Here is a 13,009-nt window from a genome sequence, read left to right on the forward strand (position 1 = left end):
CGCCTGTAATCCCAGCACTTTGGAAGGCAGAGGCAGGCAGATCACTTGAGGTCAGGAGTTCGAGACCAGTCTGGCCAACATGGTGAAACCCTGTCTCTATCGAAAAATACAAAAATTAGCAGGGCGTGGTGACAGGCTCCTGCAGTCCCAAGTACTTGGGAGGCTGAGGTGAGATAATCGCTTGAACCCAGGAGGCAGAGTTTGCAGTAAACTGAGATCTCACCACTGCACTCCAGCCTGGGTGACAGAGTGAGATTCTGTCTCAATAATAATAATAATAATAATAATAATAATAATAGAGCCTTCCTACACCTGTAAGTATATGTTATTATACCCATTTTACAATGGCTGGCTTTCAGAAATTTTGTGTAACTTTCCCAAACTCACAACTAGGAAATGGAGAAGCCAGGATTAATGTAGGTCTCTCTGATTCCCAAACTGTACTCAGAACCTCAATACTTAACAGTTTCTTCTAGCAGACAGCCATCCTCTTGTCCTAGGCAATCTTTCACAGCTGGGTTTAGGGGCCTCTGGAGCACAGGAGTGCCATCCAGTTGTAGCCTTTGTACCTATGGTGGAAACAGCAGACACTTTCCTTGACAGTGTCCATGAAAACCCATCTTTATGCTACGCAGGTTCCCTCCTGTCCAACACTTTCCTCCAAGGGACTAGCTGCAGTTGCAAAAATCCCTCTTCAGTACCATTCTTCATTGTTTGTAGGCACGGGCAACTCAGTTCTCCAGGGCAAAAGGGTTGGCCTAAAGGCAAGGCAGCAATGATGTGGTTTTCCTCACCACCCATGGGGAAGCCCAGTACTGGTGCCTGCTCATGAAAAAAACCACAGCAACTTAAGCGATACCCTTTGACACCTGCACTTTCCCCAAAGTGTTAACAAGGAAAGACTGCTGAACAACTGGTGGGGCTATCTGATCACATTACTCTTATTTTCTCTAAAGCTCTTCTTCCTTTCCTGAATGTCTGGAAGTTCACACCTCTGGCTGGGCATCTTCACTTCCCCATGTGCACACATATACACCATGCATACACACACACACTAACGGGTTTATCTCTCCTTTGAAAGTCTGTGGAGTCTGCAGAGTATATTTGTCCTATGATGCAGGAGCCTTGAACTTGAAAAGCACAAAAGACCTTGTCATAATGTGCAAAGTATTCAACCCTCAGGTGAGTTGTTTAAGCAGACTTTGTCATGAGCAGTGCCAGACTAAGTGACATTTGCACACACATAGTGTAATTGGTTCTTATGGCTCTGTAAGAGAGATTGTGCATGCACGTGTGTGTGAGAGAGAGAAAGAGAAAGACAAGAAAAGAGATACAGAGAGTGCCCCAAACTGGGGAAAGGAGTGCAATGGCTATTATCACACGAAAAGTATAAATACTTTTCCAAGAACTGGGGAGGAACAAGATTTGGAAGAAAAGTAAAATCGTGTCCAATTCACTCAACCTTGAATGAATTTGAAAAAGCTCCTTGCAGTCAGGACTCCAGTACTGAGACTTAGTCATTCCTAGCTTTTATTATTAGGCACAGAATCCAAGGGGAATAAATTAGCCTCAAATTTATTATATAAATGTATATAAAATAAGATGCAAAACTATATTTTACTTCTGTCCCAGAAATCTTAGTTCTATTTTTTACATGAGTACAAAGATTTGCTTCATGGAATTTTTTGTATCAGAAACAAAACTGAAAATACTCCAAACATCCACATCCCAAATTAAAAAAAGAAAGAAAGAGAAACAAAGGGCAGGGTTGTCACCATGAACATAACTCTGTAGATATTTTTTAAAATTAAACTCTAAACAAGAAAGAGGGGGAACAGGTTAAGTGTTCAGCCTTGGGGAGTAAGGGATATCGATACCGTTAAGCCTCAGACCTCTATCAAGAATATCAATTATAAGGCACTAGCTCCCCAATGTTAGTCCACACATGGTTTCCAGGCCATAATACAGTTTCACCACTGTCTGTTAAAATGAGAAAAATGAGGATAATAATTTTTTTTTGTTTTGTTTTGTTTTGTTTTCATAGAGATGAGGTCTTGCCGTGTTGCCCAGGCTGGTCTCGAACACCTGAGCTCAAGTGATCTGCCCACCTGGACCTCCCAAAGTGCTGGGATTACAGGCATGAGCCACCATATCTGGCTGATAACAATGCTTTTCGTATCTAACAATTTTCCATCTATAGGACTATCTTTTACTCCGAAGTTGTATTTCTGACCCTTTTGTGAAATGATGGTGGAAGATAACAGTTGTGGTTTACATTTTAAATATCAACTGGGTTAAATGACAATTTCAGAACACTTTTTTAAATTCTACTTTTCAAATTCATTTGTGGAATCCAAGATCTGGGCGCCATTGGTCTAAACATAGTTAAATGTCTAACTTCTCATTGCGTGTTACATGATGATATTCACTTTTCTGTGTTTCATACCAGGAAGATAGAATCATCAATGATATAACCCGCATTTGGGCTATCCCTTTCACTTTGGTGGGCATGAGCATTCTCCTACTGCTAAACTTCCATTTAAGCCCCATGGGTCCAGAGATCATCATCATCCCCACAAGCTACAAGAACTTGGATTCCCACCTCTCCCAGATGAAAAAGATCACTTGGACAGACCCTCTACTTCAACAAAAGGACTCGTTCACAATTGCCCTCTTCTTGGTCAACAGGTCATCACACCCCTTCTGGCACAAAAAGGACCCAAAATCACCCTCATAATCATAATTACAGAGAGGTCCATCTTCATGACCGTCATCCCCAAGGACACTATCTGCATGGACATGGTCCCTATGCACATCACCACCATGGCCATCACTTCCATGAGGATGGACCCTATGACCCACCACCCCATAGCCAAGGTCCCCAAGGTCACCATCTCCATAGCCATGGCCCACCACCTGGGCACTCAGAAGAATGAGATCCAGGTAAAGGACACTTTCCCTTCCATTGCAGACAAACTGTATCTGCGTTCCCACTCCCTCCTAAGGGAAGGAGAGGTGCTGAGTCTTCCTGAAGTCAATTTTCCCAGCTTCCCATAGCTGCACAACAAAAACCCTCTAAAGCTGAACTTTCAGCCCTCCCTCAATCTGCCTCTGAATCATGTCCAGGGAAGTTCAAGAGTGAGTTTCCACAAGTTTCCAAGTTTTTTGCATGTAGATTTCCAAACTAAAATGTGATTCCTTAGATGGGAAAAATATTAAAATATTTTGAACTAGAACCACAAATGAAATGACCAGTAATAATGAAAATCTCAGTTCCTTTCACCTTACATGCTTACTCAAGATGCAGCAAAATATGGATGGGAAAGGAGATCACATGAGCGAGATAAAAATGAAAAGGAAAGAGCTCAGTGCTGCCAATCAGTAGTTAATTCTGTCACTCTCCACTACATCACTTGAGGCAAATCTATGACCTTCCAAATTTCTTTCTCTTTTGGACTTAACTCTAATTCTACAGTCTCTATTACTGCTTGGGCTACATGTGGGCATACCAAGAAGGGATGGTACTTAAAGGATGAAAGATGATAGTGATGATGATGATTATTATTATTATAAAAGTGATGCAAATTCTCTCCTAGTGATTATTTCTAGTTATATAAATTTCCTCTTGGAAAAATTAGTTCTAAACTCAATCATGAAGCAAAAAAACCTCTGGCTATAAATTCCAAAGAAGTTTGCTGGCATAATTCATGATCATAAATTCATGTTCACAAGAAATATCACTTTATGTTCAGAACAAATTTATTTCAATTTCAGGTTGCCATCTTACTGGCCTAGTAGGAAATTTAACCCCAGTCCTTCTTGGATTCTTCTTGCCCTGCCCTGCTATTTTCCACACAAGTTGGGCCACAGTTCTAGAATCTCACAAATCTCACACAGTGCCAAGCTGTCTGGGTAGTGACCACCAGAAGGAGGTCTGATCCTTGATCATTAGCCCAACAGTTGCCCCTGTTGAGGGATAGTCACCACTCAGGGTGGTGACTATCTGAGTCTTGTTTATCTGCTACTTCTGTAGCAAAGTGTGGATACAGAAGCGTCTGTAACTAGAAATGGACGTGACTGCTAAGGTAAAGCATGTTACTATTCTCTCCTGGCTTCTTGCTGCCTTCCTGGCTACAGGCCCAGAAAGCAGGGCAGAGGTGTTCTCTGCTTCAAAGACCCCAGACCCCGCTGCTCTTCTTATATCTTCTTCCTCGGCTAAGGGCTCTCTTTCTAGTCTCAAGTAACTTCACTTTATTTATTTTTAGGGCCCGAAGACTCTTTTTCCGTGCTGAAATATTATTTTTCTTCTCAAATCAGGGCTCAATCATTTGAAACAAACTAAAAGAATTCAGATTCTCTATGCTTTCCAAGTACAATGGTGATACTCAAAGTATTGTATAACCAATATGAAACAAGCACTGACCAATCAGACCAGACAAAACAACGAATCAGAATAGCTGCCATCCATAAACAAAGAGTGTGGCCACTCTGACAGATGCAGCTGAATGTGACCCTGTAAAATCACATTCCTCCTGGAGGCGTGGACACCAGGTCAGCTGCTTGAATGGGGAGAAGAGAAAAGTGAGAACCAGGGAGGACAAAAGATACAGAGGTTAATAACTCGGAATGTATCCTCTTGCAGAAGCACTGGTAGGGTTCAATAATTTACAAAGTACTTTCACAAACATTGCTTGAATTAATGACAGTATTACCTTGAATACAGAGGAGTTGAAGTTCTCAATTCATTTCAATTAAATGCATTCTTCACATGCACACCCGATACTGCAGGGGAATAACGGGATACGAAACCATTCCCACCCTGAGAGCATACGTTCTACTAGAGGCTTTAGACAATACACCATGTATCCTTGCCTTTCTAGACTTTATATGTCATCATGGCTAACAAAGCTATGAATCTTTGCAAATATTCTGTAAACTTTCACAGGTGATGTTCACAGAGGGAATATAACTGCCTCCTCAAATGTCTAAAGCCCAAGCGCCTCACTCTTCTCTAGAAAATTTCTCTCACTTCCTACCATCACTCTTGCTGTCAGTGGCACAACCATTCTTTACGTCCTATAGCAGAGAAATACTTATTGATTCTCTCTTCTTCTTCATCCCTATAACAGCACAGATGTTGTCTCGTTTGCTCATTAAAGCGCCTCCCAAACAGTAAGTGTTCAAGAAATGTTTATTTAATGACCTGGTACAGTAAAAATTTATTATGACTCTGAAGATTTTTTGTTTTGTAATTTCACCTTTACCAACAAGTCCCTCATACAGAAAATATCATTGTATCAAAATAGGTCAGTTGCTGGAACAAACAAACTCAGTGGCCTAAGGATGGAGAATTTGATTTCTCTCTCATGTTACAGGTCAATATGGGTTATCAGCAGGCGGTCATCTACATGGTGATTTGGGGTGCCAGGCCCCTTTTGTCTGTGGCTCTGCCTTCCCCTTGGCCTCAGAATTGTCTCTTGGATCCTCTGCATCCAGTCCACATCGGGAGAGACTGGAGGATCAGAAAGGTGGTTTCTGTGGGCCAGGCCTGGAAGGCACATGCATGATTCATGCTCACATTTCACTGGCTAGAACTCAATCATATGGCCACACCTAATGCAAGGGAGATGGGGAAATGAAGTCTGCCTGTACTTCAAGGAGGAAAGGGACATAGGCGGGAAAATGGGCTGCATGATCACCATTTCTTAGGGAAGAAAGAGGAGAACCAAAGAGGTTGAATTACTTGCTTAGGTTTACAGTCAGAAAAGTGGGACTGGGATTAGAACCTTGACTGGCCTCCACCACAGCCGCATGCTGTCTTCTTGATGACACTGCCGGCAGATGCTGCCCAGGCCTGTTTCTTTTGTTGTTGTTGTTTTGAGATGGAGTTTCCCCCTTGTCGCCCAGGCTGGAGTGCAGTGGTGTGATCTTGGCTCACTGCAACCTCCCCCTTCCTGGGTTCAAGAGATTCTCCTACCTCAGCTTCCCAAGTAGCTGCGATTACAGGCACTCGCCACCAAGCCCAGCTAATTTTTGTATTTTTAGTAGACATGTTGGCCAGGCCATGTTGTCTCACACTCCTGACCCCAAGTGATTTGCCCACCTCTGTCTCCTAAAGTGCTGGGATTACAGGTGTGAGCCATCACGCCAGGCCTGTTCATGAGCCTTCACTGGAAACACACTTGCTGGTCAGCCTCAACCACTCCTGTCCACTTCCCCCTGGACAGAGCTCCCTCATGCATTTCCCCATCCTCCCAGTCTTCAGCTTCTGCATCTCTACTTCTCCTCCTTCCTCTCTGCCTCAGAACTTCGCAAAATCGCTTCCATTTTTCATATTTTCCACACAACTCCCCATTGAAATCTGCCTTCTCCTATGACTATGCACTTGAACCTATTTCAGTCAGGCAAGGATTCTTAGACACCTTTCCCTAGCATTGGAGATAGTTTATAAGAACGAATTACCAAGCCCTGCACATATATTAATATTATCTCATTCACTTCTCAAAAACACCCTGTTAAAATATTATGATTTTCAACCATTTAAAGGTAAGAAACCTAAGGTCAGAAAGGTTATGTGACCCTGTCTTGCTTGGGGTCACATAGGTTAAGTAGCAGAGTTAGATTGGAATCCAGGTTGGACTCACTGCCAAGCTCATGTTCCTGCCCCACCCCTATAATAGTCCCATTTGCACCCACTGACCCTTCTCCAGGGACTCCAGGGAGAATCAACTGGCAAGTTAGAGATCCTAACACAACAAAACTTCAACCTTTATGTTTGTAAGACTTGAAGATACGGCCGGACGGGGTTGCTTACGCCTGTAATCCCAGCACTCTGGGAGGCCGAGGCGGGCGGATCACGAGGTCAGGAGATCAAGACCATCCTGGCTAACATGGTGAAACCCCGTCTCCACTAAAAACACAAAAAATTAGCCGGGCGCCTGTAGTCCCAGCTACTCGGGAGGCTGAGGCAGGAGAATGGCGGGAACCCGGGAGGTGGAGCTTGCATTGAGCCGAGATCGCGCCACTGCACTCCAGCCTGGGCGACAGAGCAAGACTCCATCTCAAAAAGAAAAAAAAAAGACTTGAAGATACACATTTGCTAAGGACAATCACGTGTCTCTAACCTACCTTTAACACTCCTCTCTCTGAATAGTCTAAATTTATTTAAAAGTTTGCTTAGGTTTTGTGAATGCAAAACACAGTATCCACTGCAGGGGCAAATAGGTGTGATGCTTTTCCTTACCCACCATAAGGGTCACAGCTGGGACTCTTACAACAACAAAAAGAGTTAACAGGGGAAAGCATAGCATATTCATTTAATCCAAGTTTTTATAGCGTGGAAATCTTCAGAATGAAGACCCAAACACACAAGTGACACTGTTCATCGTTAGGCTTAAGTCGATGGAAGACTGTACAACAGTATAAAATGGGATTATAGGGAAAGATCCCATAGTAATAGACTGTCAGGGGAAACCCAGCCAGGGCTTCAGTGTGAGTTCCCCGTGGCCCCTCTGCGTGGCAGTTCTTGCTCCTGGGTATAGCGCCTAATCCCTCTGGAATGTGGATCTGAGAACCTATTATCAGACAGTAAATCCTAGAATTTCTTTACGGCCAGCCCCTACAAAGAAAGACGCATCAGGGAGGGTAGAGCTATATTTTAGGTTTTATGGTTATTTGGGGGCAGAGGTATTTCACTTTCTGTGACCTGCCTAGGGGAAGCAGAATTCTAGTTTCTATGGTGCCTTAAGAGAGAAAGGAGAGCAGGAGAAAGTAGAGTGGGAGAAGGTCAAACAGATCTCGCTTCTGAGGCCCTTTTGGTTTCCTTCAGTTCAAAGGACTCAGCATATCAAGGCACCATAGTTTGGAATATTGTGCTCTGGGTCCCAACAATATTCGAGTGAACACGGGAGTGGTAAGTGTCCTGGGGCTATGTAATGAAGGGGGATCTATTAGGATTGCATGGGGGCTGGGTGCGGTGGCTCACGCCTGTAATCCCAGCACTTTGGGAGGTCGAGGCGGGCGGATCACAAGGTCAGGAATTTGAGACCATCCTGCCGAACATGGTGAAACCCCGTCTCTCCTAAAAATACAAAAAAAAATTAGCTGGGCGCGGTGGCGGGCGCCTGCAGTCCCCGCTACTTGGGAGGCTGAGGCAGGAGAACGGCGTGAACCTGGGAGGCGCAGCTTGCAGTGAGCCAAGATGGTGCCACTGCACTCCTGCACTCCAGTCTGGATGAGAGAGCGAGACTCCGTCTCAAAAGAAAAGGATTGCATGTGGGGAGGCTTCCGCTTGGTAGCCATACATGGGTAGGATTTGCATAGGAAGAGGGTCTGGGTAAGGCATTCCTGGTGAATTCCTGACACCACTACTTCTAGGTGAGTAGGGAATCAGAAAGAAGGGTGTTGGGGAACAAGTGAATATAAGCAGGGGGGTTCCAGAAGTTCTATGTGGGCTCTGGAGCTGTCATTATTTGGGAGATGAGCCTCCAGGCTCATCTTAAGGCAAAGCAAGGCTACTGTTTTCACTTCGATTATTTGCTTACCTGGAGTGGATTTGAGTGGCTGATAGACACTATGAAAAGACATGAAGCCTCCCTCCTCTCTCCCAAAATAAACTACTCCCTCTTTGTTGAAACAACTGAAATCAGGAGGACAGACCAGGAGTACTACAGTGTACTACAGGAGTACTGCAAAGCAATGTACCCTTCTTAATGTGTCACAGAGGGAACGCTGCAAGTTGCAGAGAACAGGAGTGCTGGAATTTAGGTTTCCATTCAGTGACCCTTACTCCCATTCCAGACTCTGCTCCAGGTTATAGCACAGCATGCGTCAGCACAGAGCTACCTCTGAGAGCTAGCACACAGAGTTGGTGAGCGGGAGAGGCCCCATTGTGCCTGAGGAAACTGAGGCAGGAGACAGGGACATGAACTTGGAAGTTATTTTATGTATGCAGGAATGAGGTGCCAGACCCGGGCAGTGGGAATTAGGGCAATGAGAATGAGGAATAGACATGAGAGAGATTGCCAGTTGGTTGATGTTTGTCATGCATTTAGAAAATGGAAAGTCAGGCCAGGCATGGTGGCTCACGCCTGTAATCCCATCACTTTGGGAGGCCAAGGTTGCCTGAGGTCAGGAGTTCAAGACCACCCAGGGCAACATGGTGAAACCCCGTTTCTACTAAAAATACAAAAAAAATTAATGGGGTGTGGTGGTGTGCACCTGTACACCCAGCTACTTGGGAGGCTGAGGCAGAAGAATTGCTTGAGCCTCAGAGGTGAAGGTTGCAGTTAGTCGATCTCACGCCACTGCACTCTAGCTTGGGCCGCGGAGTGAGACACCATCTCAAAAAACAAAAAAAGAAAAGAAAATGCAGAGTTAAATAGACTGCAGTGTATACAACCCGTGAAGTGAATAGAAGGCTAGAAGGAGAAGCATCTAAAATGAATGAGAGTGGTACCTCTGAGAAGAAGCTGAGGTGCGGGAGGGGTGATTTTTCACACTCTGCTTATGTTCACGTCATTTGAACCTTTTCAGTGAAATAGTATTCACGTTATCACTTAGGTGGTGCATTTTGTGAAAGGCAGAATGAAGCATGGTGTTGAAGCACAGGCAACTGAGGTCTCCAGTGCAGAAGGGTGGATGTGGCTTTCCTCAATACCACCCATGGGGAAGCCCAGTGCCGGTGCCTGCTCATGTCTAGCAGACAGCCATCCTCCTGTCTCAGTTTATCTTTCACAGCTGGGTTTAGGGGCCTCTGGAGCACAGGCGTGCCAGCCAATTGTAGCCCTTGTACGCAGGGTAGAGCCAGCAGACACTTATCTTGGCAGGGTCCATGAAAATCTATCTTTATGCTATACAGGTTCCCTTTTGTTCAACACTTTCCTCCGTGGAAGAAAACCACAATAACTTAAAATGACACCCTTCACCACCTGGGCTTTCATCAACGTGTACATGAGGGGAGATTGGTGACCCACTGGTGGGGCTATCTGATTATATTACTCTGATTTTTCTAAAGCTCCTCTTCCTTTGCTGAATGACTGCAAGCTCACAACTCTGGCTGGGCATCTTCAGTTCCCCATGTGCGCACACACACAGGCTTCTCTCTTCTTTGAAAGTCTCTGGATTCTGCAGTGCAGATGTGTCCTACGATGTCATAAACTGTGAAGTCTTCAACCCTCAGGTGGGTTTTCTAATAGGCTTTGTTATGAGCAGTACCAGACTTAGTGGTATTTGCACACACATAGTGTATTTCATTCTTATGGCTCTGTGTGTGTGTGTGTGTGTGTGTGTGTGTGGAAGGAGCAGGGGAAGAGATACAACACTCCTGGGGAAAAGAGTGCAATTGCTAGTATCACACAAAAAGTGTGAAAACTTTTCCAAGAATTAGGGAGTAATACGATTTGGCAGAAAAGTAAAGTCATATCCAGTTCAATCAACCTTGAATGAATTTAAAGATGCTCCTTGTAGTTAGGACTCCAGGGCTGAGGCTTAGTCGTGGCTAGCTTTTAATATTAGGCACAGCATTCGGGTGCAGTGGCTCACACCTGTAATTCCAGCACTTTGGGAGGCCAAGCAGGGAGATCACTGGAGGTCAGGAGTTCAAGACCAGCCTGCCAACATGGTGAAACCCCGTCTCTACTAAAAATACAAAAATTAGCTGGACATGGTGGCAGGTCCCTCTAATCCCAGCTACTTGGGAGGCTGAGGCAGAAGAATTGCTTGAGCCTGGGAGGTGTAATGAGCTGAGATTGCACCACTGCACCCCAGCCTGGACCACAGAGCAAGACTCTGTCTCAAAAAAAAAAGAAAAAAAAAAAATTAGGCATAGAATCTAAGAATAAATTAACCTGAAATTTATTATATAAGTGTATGTAAGATAAGATGCACAGCCATGTTTTACATCTCTCCAAGAAATCTTTGTTCTATTTTATAGGTGAGCATAAAGATTTTCTTTACAGAATTTTTTTATCAGAAAAAAAAAAAAAGATTGAAAATAGTCCAAACATCTACATCCTGTGTCAAAAAAATAAATAAATAAAAGGAAAAAAGAAAGAAAAGAAAAGTACGTTTGTCATCATGAACACGGCTCTATAAATTTTTTTAAAAATTAAAGTCTGAACAAGGAGCAGAGTGAATAGGCCGGTTGTTTGTTTGTTTGTTTGTTTGTTTGTTTGTTTGTTTTTGACGGAGTTTTGCTCTTATTGCCCAGGCTGGAGTGCAATGGTGCGATCTCAGCTCATTGCAATCTCCACCTCCCGGGTTCCAGTAATTCTCCTGCCTCAGCTTCCGGAGCAGCTGGGATTACAGGCATGTGCCACTACGCCCGGCTAATTTTCTATTTTTAGTGGAGATGGGCTTTCTCCATGTTGGTCAGGCTGGCCTCGAACTCCTGACCTCAGGGATCCACCCGCCTCGGCCTCCCAAAGTGCTGGGATTACAGGCGTGAGCCACCGCACCCGGCCAGTTTTTATCCTTTAGGAGTAAGGATGTTGATACCATCAAGCCTCACACGTCTGTTGAGATGCTCAACTGTAGTTTTCCAATGTTGGCCTACAGATGGGGGCCATTCTGTAATATAGTTTCCCCACTCGGTGTTGATGTGAGGGAAACAAGGATAATAAAGTTTTATTGCTGATTTTGAGGGAGAAGGGTTCTATGACCCGCCTTGGGGAAGAGAAATTCTAGCTTTCATGGCCTGCCTTGAGGGAAGAAGTGGAGCAGGAGAAAGACAGGCAGGAGGAAGCAAGAACGAGAATTTGTTTTGCAGCCTTTTAATGTCCTTCAGTTCAAAGTACTCGGCATGCCAAAGAGCCATATTTGGGGCTATCTTTTTCTGCACCAAACCAACACCACCAAACCAGAAAGAAGCAAGCATAGGGAATCCAGGGCTTCACCCAACCCGTCTCTTCCTATGCTTCTCCTCTATCGCCTCCACCCTGGGAGCAATTTTCTTTTACAGAACTAATGCAATTGAGCAGAAAAAAGCTGCCTGTCCAGAGACCAGACAGGACACCCATGTTTTATTTTCAGTTGTGTCAACATCCTGCATGAGACTCCCGGAACTCACTGGCTGCCCCTGTGCGTGAGCTTCTTAGGCATGTAATAGAATTAACAGCAGTCTGCTTCTATGCAGGTAGGTATCCTGCAAAGAGATCCTGTAGGAAACATGTCTGCACATTGTACTCATTCTTGCATTGTTTACCCATGTAGTGACCTTCACAAATGGCTTTGTGAAAGTCACAGGGGAATAACCAAGTTAGTAGGTACTTTTTTCTCCTCCTTCATCAGATTCTGCTCTGATTTGCTACATAAAGTTGTATAATCACCTGGAAATATGCACTGTGCTCCCTCATGATTTTCAAATGCAAATGAGCAGGTTAACAACCCCAGTGTTGCAATGTTCTAGCCGTAAATATGTTTGGATAACCCAGCAGAGTCATTTAACCTTTGGGAACAGGGTGTGCGTATGGCAGCAGGAATCTAACCCGTGCCCCGAGTGCTGAGGCAGAGAGGAGGACAGAAAACGAGAGGCTGGAGATTGTCAAATTCAGTATCCAAGTTGGCTCTTGATTCTTGGTGAAACCATCCCTCAGCTCCTAGAGGGAGATTGCTAGATCATGAAACTAATTACCATCCTTTTCCTCTGCTCCAGGCTGCTACTAAGTTTAACCCAGGAATCACAGTCTGACGAAATTGACTGCGATGACAAGGATTTATTTAAAGCTGTGGATGCTGCTCTGAAGAAATACAACAGTCAAAACCAAAGTAGCAACCAGTTCGTATTGTACCGCGTAACGGAAGCCACTAAGATGGTGAGTGAACTGTGTTTAACCTTGAAGTCACTTGGGATTTGTACTGTCACTAGGAGCCCAGGCCTCTCACACACACACACACACACACCCCCACCACCACCACCACCCCCCACCATCACCACCACACCCCCTACCACCACCACCCACCACCAGCACCCACCACCACCACCCCCCACCTGCTACCACCACCACCCCCC

The 13,009-nt window shown here is 44.7% G+C and overlaps 1 protein-coding gene across 2 annotated transcripts in view; it reads left to right on the plus strand.

The window, feature by feature from the left end:
* Positions 1–12,355: 12,355 nt before the first annotated feature.
* Positions 12,356–13,009, plus strand: part of KNG1 (kininogen 1) — a 27,205-nt gene continuing 26,551 nt past the window's right edge. For both annotated transcript variants that reach the window (XM_017873392.1, XM_017873391.1), the window contains exon 1: positions 12,356–12,812. In XM_017873392.1, the coding sequence (XP_017728881.1) occupies positions 12,618–12,812 (195 nt within the window). In that variant the 5' untranslated portion in view covers positions 12,356–12,617. The remainder of the gene's footprint in view (positions 12,813–13,009) is intronic.

This window comes from Rhinopithecus bieti, unplaced genomic scaffold (genome assembly GCF_001698545.2).
Source record: "Rhinopithecus bieti isolate Rb0 unplaced genomic scaffold, ASM169854v2 scaffold_5626, whole genome shotgun sequence".
NCBI classification, from domain to species: Eukaryota; Metazoa; Chordata; class Mammalia; order Primates; family Cercopithecidae; genus Rhinopithecus; species Rhinopithecus bieti.